This window comes from Sinocyclocheilus grahami, unplaced genomic scaffold (genome assembly GCF_001515645.1).
Source record: "Sinocyclocheilus grahami isolate Dianchi unplaced genomic scaffold, SAMN03320097.WGS_v1.1 scaffold92.1, whole genome shotgun sequence".
Taxonomy (NCBI): domain Eukaryota; kingdom Metazoa; phylum Chordata; class Actinopteri; order Cypriniformes; family Cyprinidae; genus Sinocyclocheilus; species Sinocyclocheilus grahami.
Window position 1 is genome coordinate 114,570 of NW_015505271.1, and position 14,625 is coordinate 129,194.

At 38.7% G+C, this 14,625-nt stretch overlaps 1 protein-coding gene across 1 annotated transcript in view; it reads left to right on the top strand.

Annotated features, from left to right (window-relative positions):
* LOC107587415 (lysyl oxidase homolog 2B) overlaps positions 1–8,873 on the top strand; it is a 32,248-nt gene extending 23,375 nt beyond the window's left edge. The window contains exons 7-10 of the mRNA XM_016275215.1: positions 3,999–4,156; positions 4,271–4,438; positions 7,976–8,141; positions 8,719–8,873. Coding sequence (XP_016130701.1) covers positions 3,999–4,156; positions 4,271–4,438; positions 7,976–8,141; positions 8,719–8,873 — 647 coding nt within the window. The remainder of the gene's footprint in view (positions 1–3,998; positions 4,157–4,270; positions 4,439–7,975; positions 8,142–8,718) is intronic.
* Positions 8,874–14,625: the final 5,752 nt, after the last annotated feature.

Sequence of the window (14,625 nt, forward strand, 5' to 3'; positions counted from 1 at the left end):
AGCGAGAGCGAGGTATATGCAAGAAAAGTTTATCAGAGGATCTGAGAGAGCGAGAGGATTGCTGATAGCTGAGAAGTTCGGACAAGTATGATGCTCACAGGAAGGGGGATAATGTCGTGTATAAACAGGCTAAATACACACTGGAAAAGGAGATCAGAGTGGCAAAGAGGAATTATTCAGAAAAAATATGGATTAAATTATCTTTTCCAGTGACTCAGCATCAGTGTGGAAAAGTCTAAAAGATATCACCAATTACAACATGGGACTGCATTATGTTCTGCAACATCTAGACAGACCAGGGACTTATGTGAGGATCCTGTTCGTGGACTTCAGCTCGGCCCACAACAACACTTAACAATAACTGTGGAACACACACTATTTATACACTCATACACTTATTTATCTAACACTCATACTCAGTCTACACCTCAAATTTGCACATAATATACAGTACCTGTACATACAAAAACCGTCTATTGTAATATACCTGCACATACAATTGTCGATTTATATATTTTTATTCCTTATTTACTTGTTCTATTTTTTTTATATTTTATTTTCTGTGTATTTTGTTCTGTCACTGTCATTCTGTTACACTGTGGAAGCTTCTGTCACGAAAACAAATTCCTTTTCCTGGCAATAAAGCTCATTCTGATTCTGATATGACTGGGTAACGTCTTTGCATATGAAACAAGTATTACATGTGGAACTCCTTCATGTTTTTACTATTAGTAGTAACAAGTCATTTTGGAGTCATTTTGAGTTCTGAAATTTAAGGTATGTTTTTATAGTGCAATGACCTTTTATATGTAAGAAAGACAGTAATATTGGATTTTAGGATTCCATATTATATTAACATATTTTTTGCTGCTGTTCACACAAATAGATCTTGAAAAATGTATAGATGACTTTATATGTTATAAAATAGGTCCCCATGGGGATCATCATGTTTAGGGGTTTTCAGACCCCTGGCCTAAATAATATATTAATGCAATAATTAATACATACGTACAATACAGTATATCTGAATGTTTTGTAGTAGTCCCACCATGCTATGTCAATTAAAGGTGTTTGGTTTTGACAAATTGCATGGTTCCATGTTTGTTTTAGGTCACTAATCTCTATAGTTGTCCTAAAAGTGATCCAAATGATATGGTAGATCATGGTCATATAGCCTCTGGATGGATAGTTCTCCTTCAGGAACTCGAGCTGCGTCGAAACGCTTTGGGAACGCCTTCAGTGTGATCACGCTCTAAATCACATGTGTAATCAGTCCAATGGAAGGGCGAGACGTCACGGGCGGGTTGACGTAACGACGTAACGACCAGGAAGCTTAAAAGCACGTGCGGTGGAACCAGCGTCAGCTTTCTGTCATTCAGCAAGCGCTTGAAAAATGTATAGATGACTTTATATGTTATAAAATAGGTCCCCATGGGGATCATCATGTTTAGGGGTTTTCAGACCCCTGGCCTAAATAATATATTAATGCAATAATTAATACATACGTACAATACAGTATATCTGAATGTTTTGTAGTAGTCCCACCATGCTATGTCAATTAAAGGTGTTTGGTTTTGACAAATTGCATGGTTCCATGTTTGTTTTAGGTCACTAATCTCTATAGTTGTCCTAAAAGTGATCCAAATGATATGGTAGATCATGGTCATATAGCCTCTGGATGGATAGTTCTCCTTCAGGAACTCGAGCTGCGTCGAAACGCTTTGGGAACGCCTTCAGTGTGATCACGCTCTAAATCACATGTGTAATCAGTCCAATGGAAGGGCGAGACGTCACGGGCGGGTTGACGTAACGACGTAACGACCAGGAAGCTTAAAAGCACGTGCGGTGGAACCAGCGTCAGCTTTCTGTCATTCAGCAAGCGCTCTGTGTGTGTGTGTGTGTCAGTCACCATCTGTTTGTGAGACTTATTTAGTGTTGTTTGTCCACTTATAAGCTCCATTGTCAAAGCTTCAATCGAAAGAAGCAATTGGGCGAGCAGGCAGCGTTCAGGCTGTGTGTTCCTCCCTGCCCATGCTATATTTACATTTACATTTAGTCATTTAGCAGACGCTTTTATCCAAAGCGACTTACAATTGGGGGATACATAAAGCGATTTTTCTTAAAGAGGCAAACAGACACAGGAAGTGGTTGTAATACCAAGTTCTTAGACATTGTTCAAATAAGTACAAGCTAGAAAGAGAAGGAATAAATAAAGATAGAGAATTTAAAAAAAAAGTCAAGTAGCTTCAAAAGAGATGAGTTTTCAGCTGTCGCTTGAAAATTGTCAGGGATTCAGCATTCCGGATAGGGGTCGGAAGATCGTTCCACCAGCCAGGAGTGGTGAACGAGAATGTTCTGGAAAGTGATTTTGAGCCTCTCTGTGATGGTACCACGAGGCGTCACTCACTAGCGGATCTCAGACTTCTGGAGGGGATGTAGATTCGTAGTAGTGAGTGGAAGTAGGCGGGTGCTGAGTTTGTGGTTGTTCTATATGCAAGCATCAATGTCTTGAACTTGATTCGAGCCGCAACCAGTAGCCTGTGCAAGGAGATAAAGAGAGGTGTAACATGGGCTCTTTGGGCTCGTTGAAGACCAGTCGTACCGCTCAACAGCGCTCCAGACACACGCAGACCACTTATAAGCTCCATTATGTGCTCAATATTTCGGGTGGGGACACAGTTTATTTGTTGTCTGCTTGGGAGTGAAGCACGCAGAGTCAGCTCTTGAGGGAGGTTTCGCATATGGATCCGGTAAAGGGAATGTAGATGGGCGAGTCCCTATCTTCTTCCTTCCTTCCTTCCCCCCGCGGAGAGGGCGCGACGCTCCGCCTTTCTTTCTCCGAGGAGATTGATACGGAGGGTGTCGAAGAGCTCGCCAGTTGCACAAGCAACAGTTACACAAGCATATTATGCTAGCAACGGACGCGCCCCTCACCGGTTGAGGAGTGGTCATGAGTGGGATCTCATGTGGGACTTCAACTGCCTGGAGATGCTGGCCGTGTTTCTAGCAAAGTTGAAACATGTTCTCCCGGACCTAAGAGGTCGCCATGTGTCGGTGCGCACCGGCGACACAACGGCGGTCTCTTATATCAACCTCCTCCTCTGTGCGCTGAGGCCTTCGGCCAGAGAAGCTTATGCTAAGCGATGGATCAGGATGCTATTCCAAAGCCTCGAGTCCTCTGATCTCCCCTCTCTTTTGGGGGTCAAGACTCACTCCTTCTGAAGTTGGCCTTTGGGCGGGATGTCCCCGCCTACTTTTGTCAGGTGCCTACCTGCATTCTGCACCACTCCTGGCTCCTTCTCTCGCTTTAGCTGTGCTCTTCCACACTAGGCAGGGACTTGTAAGTCTGGCGGCGTGGGCATTCTCGTTCCCGAAGCGTTTCAACGCAGCTGAAGCTCCTGAAGGGGAATGTCTTGGGTTATGCATGTAACCATGGTTCCCGGAAGGGAACGAGACGCTGCGTCTCGGTGCCATACTTCCTGCATCCCTGCAAGCGCTTGCTTCATTCCTAGAAGCTGACGCTGGTTCCACCGCATGTGCTTTTAAGCTTCCTGGTCGTTATGTCATCCCGCACGTGACGTCTCACCCTTCCATTGGACTGATTACACATGTGATTCAGAGCGTGGTCACGCTGAAGGTGTTCCCAAAGCTTTTTGACGCAGCATCTCGTTCCCTTCGGGGAACCATGGTTACATGCGTAACCTGAGATGGTTTAAGCTGAAAAATATCAATTCTTTCTCTCTTGAAAACAGTAATTCCTTCAATTCTTTCAAAAATGCACACAATATCTATTTAAAGTAATGCATTCTTGTGATTCTTGTGATAAATTGTTTTTTTTCCGCCTATGTTACCATCATTAGATCTGTGTTTAAATGTATGACTCTTGTCATACCTTTAAACATGCTTCACTGTTTGAATAAACAGGAAATAATTATGACTAAATATACGTTTATGACTGTTTATGGGTGTGTCTCTGTATGAAAACGTGTATTTTCCAGGAATGGGCCCTGTACATATGAATGAAGTTAAATGTTCTGGCTTTGAGAAGTCTGTCACTGAGTGCCCCTTCAGTATGGACAAAGACTCTGAAGGCTGCAGTCACGAGGAAGACGCAGGCGTGAGGTGCAATGTTCCTGCCATGGGCTTTCAACAGAGGGTAAGAACTCATTGTTTTATGCGTCTGTGGTACCTTTTTAAGTGACTGAATTTTGAAATTGATTTTTACTGTCATAGTCATAGTACATGGCCACTGTGCTCTTCATTATTGCAGCTGCGTTTGAGTGGAGGTCGTAACCTCTTCGAAGGCCGTGTGGAGGTTCTAATGGAGCGCAATGGTTCTCTGGTGTGGGGGACTGTGTGTGGTGAGGGCTGGGGCACAATGGAGGCCATGGTGGTCTGCAGACAGCGGGGCCTGGGTTTCGCAAGCCATGCTTTCCAGGTATGTTTACTCTCAAAACCCCACCAGAAATGTACGTTTAAGTCTCACAATAAGGACTGTCCCACTGTGCTTAACCCTTGGCTACCAGAGTTACAATAAGCAAGATAATCAGGGTTTAGGATGACCCAGGGTTAACAGTTTCAAGTGTGATCCTTTTACACTGCTGACACCTCAACAGACTGTTGGTAAGATATGTCTATCCCTCTCATCAGGTCATCCCTTGATCTTAGTAAATTGGATGCTGGCCCTTTGAAGAAATTCATGGTATTCCAACTTCACATTACTATTCAGCTCTTTTTGTATAAGCAGGGATGGTGGAAGACTGCTGTTAGTGAAATCAAAGCTCTGTGTGGGCTGAAAGTTTTGCAAAAGCTTGAGTAATCTCTACTTGTAAATTAGCTTTATAAAAACCAGATAATATCAGTTCTGGAATGTTTCAGGCCAGTTCAGTCTTTATTGATCATCTTGTGACAACTGTATTAACTATTCCTGCTGGTTGTAAATAAGAAATCGCAGCATTCCATTCTTCAGGCACATTGTCTAGTCTAATGACATTGCATCTGTCAATTCACAGATGGGAATTTGTAAACAGAGCCAACTGGTGTACCTTTGAAAGAATGTCCCCTGATTCTGTTTGTCAAATATGTCCATAAAGAAACAGTTTTTCTTCGTTTCTCCCAGCATTGCTCTTTCTCAACTGACTTGAGAAAGTCAGTTGTCTTTTTACAGCTTGGGCAAATGAGTTGCTGCAAGGAATCATATGTACTTGTATATCTTAAGTCTGAAATGAATCCTAGTTCTGTTAGAATGTGATGTGTTTTCACATTGCGTTGATCTGTTATGCTGAGCTCCACTTGAAGTCGTCCTGTGAGAATGATGGTTCTGATAGAGAATAACGGTAATTAGTAGAACAACCACCTGTTTAAGACATGTTTGTTTTCCTCAGATTAATCTTCTTAAATACATGCTTTCTGACAGTTATAGATGTATGTGTTTACGGTTACCAAGAGAAACGGTTACTCCCTTCTAGTTTGACATTGTTAAAGATAAACAGTTACACCTGGGAAGCATTTAAGAGAGTTATAGACTCTCTGTTCCAAGAGGAAATTATATCTCTTCATCAAATGGATCTTAAATAGATAATAAGCTAGAACAAAACAGTTGACTCCCGCAGGGTTGGAAAAAAGAAGGAGAGGTCTGCTTTTGAAGATGTTACTGTTGTGTTGACAAGTGATTTTACAGCTAGAAAATGGTTACACAATATGGACTGTTTGTGGTTCTTTTAAATAATTAAATAGTTTGATGGGAAACGGATTGTCTCATGACATTACAGCGTAGGTAATTTAAAGTATAGTTGCAAAGAGAACAATTTGTTGCTCTGGATATTAAGTTTAACTATCCTATGGCTACTATTTAGTGTTTTGACTTTTCCACTGATTTGATTGCTAAGCTAGGTCTAGGGTAGAGACCTGCTCGGGACGGATTTTTCAGTCCCGCTCCCGCAAGATTCTGTCCCGCGCCCGCCCGCTCCAGCAAAAATATATCTTATCTGTTCCCGCTCCTGCCCGCGACATTCATGTTTTGTCCCGCTCCCACCCGCAAAAGCCCAAATGTAATCTATATAGATTTTTTTCAGTACATCGAAGAAATTTACATGAAATGGTTATGTAACATCCCCTAAGCTCCACAAAATCCCAGCATAAACACTATAACCGATCAAATATTTGTTATTTAGGCTAAGCATCAACATTCACAAATTTTTTTTATTTTTAACAGAAAAGCAAGCATGGGGTGCTGTGTGCATGGCAGAATGCGAGCAGCGCACTTCCTTTATTATCACTAAAACCTGACATCACAGTTAATCGCGATCTCATAAAGCTCTGTTATAACACAACAAAATATATGCACAATGAATCTTTCACAGTGTCTACACTTCGTGTGTTAAAATGAGAGGATTCGTGAGCACGCAATTTCAGCACTGCTGTGAGTGGATTCTAACTTAATCACCTCTGATTGGCCATTGCGTTCCAGAAATCAACAGCTGAGTCTGTGATTGGCTACATTGAGCAACCCTTTAAAGGGGTCATATGATGCGATTTCAATTTTTCCTTTCTCTTTGGAGTGTTACAAGCTCTTGGTGCATAAAAAAGATCTGTAAAGTTGCAAAGACTAAAGTCTCAAATCCAAAGAGATATTCTTTATAAAAGTTAAGAGTCAGCCACGCCTACCTAAAACTGCTCGTTCTAACACGCCCCCACATATCTACATCACTATGTGGGAAGATTTGCATAACACCGCCCAAATGTTCACGCAAAGAAAGAAGGTGTAACTTTTATTCTCGCTGTAGTATTGTTGTTGCCGCCGTCATGTCGTGAAGGCGCTGTGTGTTTCGTTGTGAAAGAGAAACTACTTTGTTTGGCCTTCCAAAAGAGGACGATATGTGCTTCGTCATGTCTGGAGCTAATCCGTGCTGGTCGCTGAGGAAATACAGCAACTTTGCGCTGTGGATCGCCGGATCGGCTTTCACCATGGACGAAGCGGAGTCCAGCCCGGGGTCGTCACATGTGGTTGCCGCAAGTGCAGATCTCTAGTCTAGGGTGCTGAGGTCTTTTCTCCATTAGAACAAAGAAGTCCCTTAGGTTTTGATAGGGTGACATGCAATAGCAGCATCTTGTGGTTATTTTACGTTTTACTCTTAGTGTTTACTCTTTCTCTGTTGACATTTTCCCTCAGTTTTGTTTTTTAACATCTGTTCTTTCATAAGGGTGCATTCAGTGTATGCATTTTTTTCCTTTACGCCAGTCTTATAACGACACCTAGTGATGTGAATGTAGTATCATGAAAAAGCTGACGTTTTCAGTTAAAGATACCACTTGATAAATGCTCTATTCACTGAATTAGATTTTTATTTTTAGATTTTCAGTTTTCATTTTAATTTCAATTAGTTTTTTGTAATTTTGAAATGTGCCATTGTCTACTGTATAATATGTGCATAATATGGGTAATTGCATGTTTCTATTTATGTATTTGCATTAGTCGCCAAGGCAACATTTATTAGTTTTTGTTTAGGTTTTTTAAAGTTTAAAATTATTTATATTTCAGCTTTATTTCAATCAATGAAAGCAATTTTTAATAGTTTTAATTTTAGATTTAATTAACAATACCAACACTGTACTGAGATAAAGCAAGTATTATATACATCTTAGGTACGCCTCATACATGTCTGCTCCCATGATGCAACTTGCTTCATGTAAAATAAAACAGGTTCTACTAGGCTATGATGATATTTTATATTTTTATCATTTGAGTCTACTCATGTGAATATACATTTTTCAAAAGCATTTTATGTTTAAAAAAAAGAATAAGTTTTTTAACATATTTCAAATGAGTTAAAATGACTGGGTGCATCTTTAATAATGTAACAATCTGTACAATGATAAATGCTGTCTTTATATTCGGTGTATTTGCATTTCCTTTAATTCCCCCTGTGGATTGGATGAATGATTTGAGCTGAGGTGTAATTATGTGTTTGCACAGGAGACATGGATCTGGCCTGGTGCAGTGAATGCAGTTTCAGTGGTAATGAGTGGGGTGAGGTGTGCAGGAACAGAGATGTCTCTCTCCCACTGTCTGCATCATGGAGAATATCTCAGCTGCCCTAAAGGTGGAAGCCGCTTTGCTGCTGGAGTTTCCTGCTCTGAGAGTGAGATTATTATCATCATATTCAAATCCAGTTATTCTTATATTTTTACATTTGTATTCATTTATTTTTATGACTTGAACTAATTTGTTTCTGGACAAAACACTGACCTCTAATGGTTAAGTTGAAAATAACATGCAAGCCTGTTTGCATTGTATAAACACTAGCACATACAGTTTATACCCTTTCTGCTCCATTTGTACCAACTAAATTAGGGAAACAAGCTTTTTGGTATGCCATGCCTAGTGGTAGTTGCAAAGTTTGTTGTCAGTGTGTACTTTTTTTTAATATGTATTGATATTGTGTTGTTTTGTTATTGTAATACTGTGAGAACTTCTGTGACTGCTCATCTTGGCCAGGACACTGAAAAATATATTTTTGATTCTCTGAAAGTTAATTTCCTGGTAAAATAAAGGACAATAAATAATGTAGCTTGTGGTGTAATATGTGTTTAAAACCCATCACTTTCAGATAATATGAAGTTGAAAACCAAGAAGAAACATGCATAAACTATTCTGGACACCATTCGACATCTGTTTTAAAACTTTAGCTAAGTTTTTTTTTTTTATGTTCCCTGCAGCTGCCCCAGATCTAGTGCTCAACCCCCAGGTGGTGGAACAGACCACATACTTAGAGGACCGTCCTATGTTCATGTTACAGTGCGCTTATGAGGAGAACTGCCTGGGCTCCACTTCCAGTTACATCCCAGCCAACTCCTATCGCCGGCTTAATTAACCCCAATTATGAGGTTTCAGAGTCAGATTACACCAATAACATTGTCAAATGCAGATGTCGATATGATGGTCACCGTATATGGATGTATAATTGCCATATAGGTAAACAAACATTTATGAATTATGCCTCTTCACATTGTCTTGTCATGAAAAATGTTTTCACATGCCGTCATTTTGGGCTTTACTAGTCCCCTCACACAAATATGTATATTTTCTACTGAGTTTAACGACCAAAAAGTGTCTAAATACTACATTTTATAATATAAATTTTATCATTTGAAACTTATCTTTTTTGTTTTATTTGAAAAGTGTGCTTGTTCTTTAAAAATTAAATGTAAATGTAAAATGTACATTACTACTTAAATATTTTGGTACATTTTTTTTTATTTTATAAAAAAAATTTGTAATTATTTAAAATAATTATTAAAAAACAAAATATTCAGCAAGTATGCAGTAAATTGATCAAAAATGACCATGAAAACTTTACTAATGTCAGAAAATATTTCTATTTCAAAGAAATTCTGTTGTATTGAACTTTCCATTTGTCAAAGGATTCTGAAAAATTTGTTTCCACAAACATATCAAGCAGCAAAGCTGTCTTTAACATTGATAATAATAAGAAATCAAGATGACTGAAGATTGCAGTAATGGCTTCTGAAAATTTAGCTTTTGCCATCACAGGAATAAATTACATATTAAAATATATTTTAAAAATAGTTATTTTAAATTGTAATAATATTTCACAATATTACTGTTTTTACAGTTAAATGCAGCCTTGGAGACTTCATTAAAAAAAATTCTAATTCTTACTGACACCTTCATAAATTTTAAAGTAAAATAATATATGTTTGTATAATATAGTACCATGTATAGCTGTGATTCACTGTGATTCTGTCTCTTTTAGGGGGCTCCTTTAGTGCAGAGACAGAAGACACCTTCCCTGGCCTGATCAACAACCAGGTGACCCATAGGTAAAACAGTGGCGCTGTAGAATATCCAGAAACCACGGCCAACCAGTGAGATTATCAAGTGCCCTGAACCACTACACCTCTCTAGAGGGCCTTTCATCTCAGCAGTAATTCCATGGTACTGTTTCAATTATGCTCAGTGTCACCACATAGCCAGCACAGTCAGTCCTCTACTGTTTTACAGGACTAAACATCACTTTTTCAGTTGAGAACTCAGATTTGAGGCAGGAACTGACTCTGAAAACAGCTCTTTGGCTGAGATTAACAGACTGAAATGCTGTTTTTCCCTCTCACCTCTGAGCCAGTAGCAATTCTGAAACCTCATTCTTTCTTTGTTTGCTGCTGGTGTTGAAGATGAAACTGTGGAGAACTCTCAAGTGAACTCTAACTTCAGACATGAAAGGAATTCTGGCACACTTTTTTTCTTTTCTTTTTTCTTTTTTTTTTGAATCGACAGGACTTGTGGTTTAGGTCTTTTTGTAAGCGTTTTGATAAGGTGAGAGGACTTTCCTCAGATGAGTCTTCTGAAAGAATATTACATAAATCTACAGAATAATAAAGGCATGAAGAGACCTTTTTCTTTTTGTGTGTCATGCATTTCAGCTAAATACTTTGGCGTTTCGAAAACCAAGCTGATGACGTCTGCTTATAGATATTATTGGCTATTATTCAAGTACCTTATGGGTTTGTAATGGAAACAACTGATGCATTAGAAAGATATTATGAGTCTTACAATATTTTCTATCAATGTCCAATTTCATCAGTATTTTCAGGAATTATGTTGTTACATTATGAATTGCAGTGTAAGAAAACTTAAGCCTACCAATTCAGATAAGTGGTTCATAAACACTGGCATCCTAGGAGCAGGTGACCCTGTGCAAACTCTATTAGTTTTTGCCCACCCTGTTCTTGTTGTTATTTTGAATTCACTGAAGGTGGACAATCATTATGCATTATTTACTCTATTGAATCTGACTGGAAACATCACAAGCAGTCTGATCCTTTCCAGCTATTCATGCAAGAGTATTCATAGTATTTCATCATGCAAGCATTAAATAACTTATTTTAAGACAGGGATGCTATTTCATAATTTTTTTATGTGGAATGTCTTTCATTTGTTGTCTGTCAATGGTGCTAAAATAGTGTTATCCTCTGTTTTTTGAGGGACAGTATCAGCTAATTTTATATTATGCTTACTTGAATGGATGTAAAAATCATTGATGTATGCAATGTATCGTCATGAAAACAAATTCCTTGTATGTGTAAACATACCTGGCAATAAAAACTCATTCTCATTCATTCATTCTCAACAAAGAACTTTGCTTTCAAGCCAAGGAGCTCTGTTTTAGTCTCACTACACCACCAAAAGTTTCTTAAGGTTTCATGTTTTGTCTTAGAATCTTGAAGATTTTACAAAAGGTTTCAAGTTTTGTCTTGAAATATAGAAAACTTTTGGCATGATTTAATGTTTGCCTCTCCAAGGCTTTCTTCCAAATCTGACAGGCTGAAAAGATGGTTATGTCTGGACAGCTTCTCCCACTTCAGCCAAATCCTCTAAAATTCTCACAGTGTTATAATCTGTCATTTTTCTGCCAATTATACTTGTCCAATTGCTCAGTTTTGGTAGGACAGAAATATCTTGGTGTCAGTTTTTTTTTTTGAATCTACAATGCACACAGGAACATTCAATCCTTTGTTCCCAAACTTTTTATATCCATTTGGAACTCTTTCTTTCAAATCATCATGACAAAACGACTGATCTGGTTTGTTTTTCACACCTCACAAAAGAACAAAAGAGGCCATGTTTGCTGTCATGAGATGAGATGAGAGAGTTGATGAAAGAAGAACACTATATCTCGTACAGAGCTGAAACAATCAAGTACCACACAGAAAAAAGAGCAAGTCAAATTCAAACCACTCAGAAAAAGCTGCATGCCAGCTCTGTGCAGGATAGATGATGGCCAGACAGACTAAAAGTCATTATTAGTTTTGATGAAGTGTCAGCTCGAGGCTTTGGTCTCTAAGTAGAGAGAGAAAAAACCCAGAACGTGCAGAAACTTGGAATTTGTGCAGCGTAAGAAGCCAGCCTTTGTCAAACTCAATGTTATGCTTCTCTGTCTAGTGATTTCACAAGTTTGAAAACCTCTCAATGTGTTCATAAATCAGAAGAACATCTCTTTGTGTGCTCACTCGTCTCAAGGAACATTTGTTCTTATATTCTTCTCTTTTGGAACGTGTGGACTGATATATTCTGAATATATATATTCAGAGATATATGTAATATATAATATAATATAGAATGAAATGTGTGGGGACTAAATGTGTAAAACTGTTGCCAGTATAGCATCAGTCAATATACGACAGAAAAACAAAACAGAATACATAATTCTCTGTTATTTATTAATTCTCTGAAGAATAAGCTGCAACGTAGACCAGATCTTATGTGGCAAATCCTCAAGTAGATTCCATAAAGAATATTTTGTTGATCATCCTTTTTTACACTTCTTAGAAAAGTTAAATTAGATTTGATTATATGTGACCCTGGACCACAAAACCAGTCATAAGGGTCAATTTTTCGAAATTGAGATTTATACATCATCTGAAAGGTGAATAAATAAGCTTTCCATTGATGTATGGTTTGTTAGGATAGGACAATATTTGGTCGAGATACAACTATGAGAAAATCTGGAATCTGAGGGTGCAAAAAAATCAAAATATTGAGAAAATCGCCTTTAAAGTTGTCCAAATGAAGTTTTTAGCAATGCATGTTACTAAACAAAAATTAAGTTTTAATATATTTACAGTAGGAAATTTATTAAATATCTTCATGGAACATGATCTTTACTTAATATCCTTAATATGACCCGTACAATGTATTTTTGGCTATTGCTACAAATATACCCCAGCGACTTAAGACTGGTTTTGTGGTCCAGGGTCACATATATACTTAGGGTTATTAGGTAGCCCCACAGCACATCATAAACAACTCCAAATAAAATACAACAGAAAACACAACCCATCATTAAAATAGTTCATTAAAATTGACAATCAATTTGATGTTTGACTCGTCTATGGGTTTCATCCTCTGTCCTCACTGAACTGTGCCACAGACAGATGTATAATTAATGTCTAGTAATTGTTACATAAAACAATGAAGTCATAAGGGCCTAAATGAAAAGACAATGATAGATAATGATTTTATTTGCATAAATGAAGTTATATAACATAGATAAACAGTGGTCTACAACACTGATTAAGCACAGAGTGAGGCAGGACAGTGTAGCGTTGCATAACATGGCAGATGGACTTGATAAGATTAATTATGTCTCAACTAAATAAGACATGGTGTTTTCACTCAGAATTCACTCTTACTCTGCTTGGATGAATGATTTCCTAAAGATGCTTGACATATTTCAAATGATAAAGAAACCATTCTGCTTAATCCTTGACCATTTTTACTAAGGTTTACAAAATGTCTCAGCGGAATATTTGCCTTTAGTAGCCAATGACAGACAAATTTGGAGAAAAATAAACAGCAGGCCATTCTAAAATCAGTTTGAAATAACAGTGGAATAATATAAAGTAGCTTGTTACACAATATCAGGCTTTGCTTAAAGAAGATTAAAACATGTTAGAACTTAATCCACATCAAATTCAAACATTACATTTTGTATTTGGGTGAAGTGGTAAAAATACACATGAATATATATATATTATTGTGCATCTCAAACTTTAGCTTTAAGCACACATCTATAAAAAGTCCTGTTAGGACTAATCTTAATGTCCACTCAGGAGTAGGTTTTACTGTGCTATATGGTAGTGTTGTCCCAGCATAAATCATGGCTGTGGGCCACACTGGTCAGTCTGTGAAGATGTATGCTGCTTCCTGAGCAATAAAAACAGCCATTAAGCAGCATGGCATGTAAATGGCCACCCCAAATGATGCTTGTTGGTATTCTGTCTGATCCTGGAGAAGGCAATGCACAGAGGACAAATACGCCCTGAGAGAGGCAATGAAAGGTCATGTTCAGGACAGGGAGGATGATGATGCATATTCTAGATCCAGATCTTTTACTTCTTAGGTCACTTATTACGCAGCTCTTTAATAACTGATTCTGACTGGTCAATCGCAGCATTCAACAGTCAGAGATTTCCTGTTATTTCCAGTTGTCCATGACAACTCTGTATCTCAGTCTGTATGAATTTCTGTAACTCTGCTTTGAAACAATGAGGATTGTGAAAATGGCTATACAAATAAAAAAATGTCGATTGCATCAGTCCACTAATCTGAATAACTGAAACGTCTCGGTTACGTATGGTAACCCTCGTTCCCTGAAGGAGGGAACAGAGACGTCACGTTGGTGACCGACGAATTGGGATATCACTTCGATAGACCAATCTACTTCGAGTGTAAACTAAACGAGCCAATGCACATTGGCATGCAATTATTGCATCCAGCTGCCGCTGATCACAGCGTGAGTATAATAAGGCAGCAGGTAAAATGCATTCCAGGTTTTCACTGAGGAGCCGAGCCAGTGACCCGGCGGCTCAGCGGTGGTACAGCAACCATGACGACGAGACGTGACGTCTCCGTTCCCTCCTTCAGGGAAATAGGGTTACCATACGTAACCGAGACCTTCCCTTTCAGTCGGTCACTCCGAGTCACGTCGGTGACCGACGAATTGGGATCCCTAACAAAGCGCCATGGTGCTGCTGCTTCCAGTGCCCTGTGCGAGCCGCCTGCGCCCCTATCTGGTGTAGGCCGGGGCTCGGGACAAGTAGTTC